General features: G+C 57.2%; 1 protein-coding gene across 1 annotated transcript in view; it reads right to left on the bottom strand.

The window, feature by feature from the left end:
- Window positions 1-107: 107 nt before the first annotated feature.
- The window catches only part of LOC106813912 (regulator of G-protein signaling 17-like), a gene marked incomplete at its 5' end in the record, with an annotated part of 21,819 nt that continues 19,321 nt past the window's right edge, over window positions 108-2,605 (bottom strand). Inside the window, one exon of the mRNA XM_014818155.1 lies at window positions 108-1,095. Within this exon, the coding sequence (XP_014673641.1) occupies window positions 898-1,095 (198 nt within the window). The remainder of the gene's footprint in view (window positions 1,096-2,605) is intronic.

The following is a 2,605-nucleotide window of genomic DNA, read 5'->3' as shown; positions in this document are numbered from 1 at the left end:
CTCTCTCTCTCTCTCTCTCTCTCTCTCTCTCTCTCTCTCTCTCTCTCTCTCTCTCTCTCTCTCTCTCTCTCTCTCTCTCTCTCTCTCTCTCTCTCTCTCTCTCTCTCTCTCTCTCTCGCTCTCCAACACGCGACTCCACACGTTGCCGCCGCCGCACGCATCTACGCATAATACTACCCAGCAGATATCACTCATGACGTCACGGCACCGTAATCGTATCCTCGGCCGTGAAAGGCGAAACAGCAGAAGCAACACAGGAATTGATGACGTGCAACGTGCGTCACTGACGTCACTGACGTTACGCACGTCGACCTCGATGGAATGTCACCGCTGGGGAAGGTCAACAACGTCGACCTCGACGGAAGGTCATCGCCTGACGTCATCCAGGTCAATCCCGACGGAAGGTCACCGCCTGACGTCATCCAGGTCAATCCCGACGGAAGGTCACCGCCTGACGTCATCCAGGTCATTCCCGACGGAAGGTCATCATTTGACGTCATCCAGGTCAACCCCGATAGAAGGTCATCGCCTGACGTCATCCAGGTCAACCCCGACGGAAGGTCACTGAGTGTGAACAATAGGGTGTCGGTATCGTCGAGTGGTGATCCGGGTCGGTTGGTCCGGGACAGGCAGGTCGTCACGTGGCCTATTCTCGCGGGAAGCCATCGAGGAGTCTCGGCGATCGAGGGGTCAGATGACGTCACAAATCGACGACGTCTCCGCTCTCTCAGCTCATCATCATCGTCATCATCGTCGTCGTCGTCATCATCATCATCGTCATCACAATCAGCGGCGAAGCGCCGCGAGAGACACACGCGCAGACGACAGCTCGGCCGTCAGGTGGCGTTCTTGTTCGTAGCGGCGGCGTCGGCGTCGGACGCCGGATGCGAGCGCCCCCTACAAGCGTTCGGGCGCCGTCTTTTTCTCTTTTAAGCTGTCTAAGAGTCGCTTGTAGGTGGGCGAGGCTAGGAACCTCGGATAGGAGTCACGCTTCATGAGCGTGTAGATCTGTGCCTGCGCCTCGTCAAAAGTCCGAGCGTTAGGATCGACCATGTTCTGATTCACAATCTCGCGCACTCGGGCGTCTAAACTCACCTGCGGGTGCGAGAGAGAGAAACGAGAAAGAAATAACGATAGAATGAAGAGCAGAATGCGTAGCGTTAGGTGTATATACGCGTGTTGTGTGTGTGTGTGTGTGTGTGTGTGTGTGTGTGTGTGTGTGTGCGCGTGGGTGTGTGTGTGTGTGCGCGCGCGTGGGGCGGGGGCGATGGACCACCAGTGGAGCCTGTATAGGGCGGGCGAGGAAACGGTGGGTGGATGTGCGGCAGCGATGAGGGAGTGAGAGAATACGTATGGACGGGAGAGGTTTGGACGGGGAAGGGGTGAGCGGGGGTGGGGAAGCGAAGAAAGGACTGACTGATCGACATAGAAAGGGTGGCAGAATGTATTGGCTGGGGGCAACTATTGTTTTACTGTGTTATTTATTTTATTGTTCTCTCGCAAGGTGGGGTGCGACGCCACACAGTAAACATATCTCTACAGTGTCTCTGATTCGATTTTAAAAGCGGTGCGAAGAGTCATGCGTGAGTCGGCGCGGTCTGTTAGTGCGGCTGATTGCTTTATGATTAACAGCACTAATTATCCGCTTCTCATACCACCAGTCTGCCACGCACGCACGCACAGACGCACGCGCGCACGCGCGCACGCTCGCACAAACACACGCACGCACACACACTCTCACAAACATACACACCCGCACACACACACACGCACACAAACGCACAGGCGCACGCACGCACAGACACACGCACGCTCGCATATATGCACTCACGCACAAAAACACGCACGCACTCACGAACGTACATACACACGCACTCACGGATGCACGCACGCACGTACGGGCGCACGGACGCATATATGCACTAACGCAGAGACGCACGCACGCATCCGTGTGCGGGCACACGCACGCACGCATCCACAGATGCACGCGCAGAATCACGCACGCAAAGATGCACGAACGCATGCACGTACGTACATATGCACGCACGCACAGACGCACGCACGCACGCGCGCACGCTTGCACGCTTGCACAAACACACACACAAACACACACTCTCACAAACATACACACACGCACACACACACGCGCACACAAACGCACAGGCGCACGCACGCACAGACGCACGCACGCTCGCATAATTATATGCACTCACGCACAGAAATACACACGCACTCACGGATGCACGCACGCACGTACGGGCGCACGGACGCGTGTATGCACTCACGCACAGACGCACGCACGCACGCATGCACGTACGCACGCACGCATCCACAGATGCACGCGCAGAATCACGCACGCACAGATGCACGAACGCATGCACAGACGCACGTTCGCACCCGCGCGCGGACGCACGCTCGCACGCTCGCATGGACACACGCACGCCCGCGCGCATCCAGTCACGCACATATACACGCACGCACAGCCAAACTCACGCACAGCTGCACGCACTCACGGGTGGTGGACAGAGCGGAGTAATGAAGTGTTCGTATATGAGGTCGGAGCGAGCGGCTGTGATCAGGGCAAGAATTCGATGCTAGTTGTTGT

This window comes from Priapulus caudatus, unplaced genomic scaffold, assembly GCF_000485595.1.
Source record: "Priapulus caudatus unplaced genomic scaffold, Priapulus_caudatus-5.0.1 Scaffold844, whole genome shotgun sequence".
NCBI lineage: Eukaryota > Metazoa > Priapulida > Priapulimorpha > Priapulimorphida > Priapulidae > Priapulus > Priapulus caudatus.
This window is presented reverse-complemented; position numbering and strand designations above follow the sequence as displayed.